The 617-nt window shown below is 38.9% G+C and overlaps 1 protein-coding gene across 1 annotated transcript in view; it reads left to right on the forward strand.

Moving 5' to 3' along the window:
- Positions 1 to 611, forward strand: part of LOC108630353 (aminopeptidase N-like) — a gene marked incomplete at both ends in the record, with an annotated part of 14,172 nt that extends 13,561 nt beyond the window's left edge. The window contains one exon of the mRNA XM_018033627.2: positions 377 to 611. Coding sequence (XP_017889116.2) covers positions 377 to 611 — 235 coding nt within the window. The remainder of the gene's footprint in view (positions 1 to 376) is intronic.
- Positions 612 to 617: the final 6 nt, after the last annotated feature.

Genomic DNA, 617 nt, shown 5'->3' on the forward strand with positions numbered 1-617 from the left:
AAAATCCTATTTGAAGTTCCATAACTTAGCGACTGTATTTCTGTTCACGAATCATTTCTGTTCTATACATTTTCAATCCTTCATGTACATGATGATTAGTGTAGGAGTAACCGCAACGGTGGTGATAGTAAACTACAATATCAATTTAAAAAATGTGTTTTAACCAGGAATTTCTCCTATTTTTTTAACATTGCCATATGCACTTTGCGTACAATATTCTATACATTTCTATGCGTTAGCGTTTTTATTTTTTGTACATTCAATTTCTTTATAAAGGCATTAAATCCGCACTTTCATAAGCTACACGTGAAATCTGTTATATCATTGAACACTCATAGATTATCACAACAAATTCTTAACATAATCTTCTGCACAGAGTGGACGTTGACCTGAAGAAGGAAATTCTCTGCACTGGGGTCAGGAACGCGAATGAGAGCGCGTGGGCTGATACTCTGCGGCACATAAATGAATCTGCGCTCGATACCAACAATAAGAAGGATCAGCTGACGGTCCTAGCCTGTTCCAACTCGTCTGAGATTCTGACACAATACCTGGACTCAAGTCTCGATCCGGACTCCCTGATTGATTTCGGGACTGCTGTGACAAACGTGGTGTCC

This window comes from Ceratina calcarata, unplaced genomic scaffold (genome assembly GCF_001652005.2).
Source record: "Ceratina calcarata isolate Rehan_Ccalc_2016 unplaced genomic scaffold, ASM165200v1 scaffold1412, whole genome shotgun sequence".
NCBI classification, from domain to species: Eukaryota; Metazoa; Arthropoda; class Insecta; order Hymenoptera; family Apidae; genus Ceratina; species Ceratina calcarata.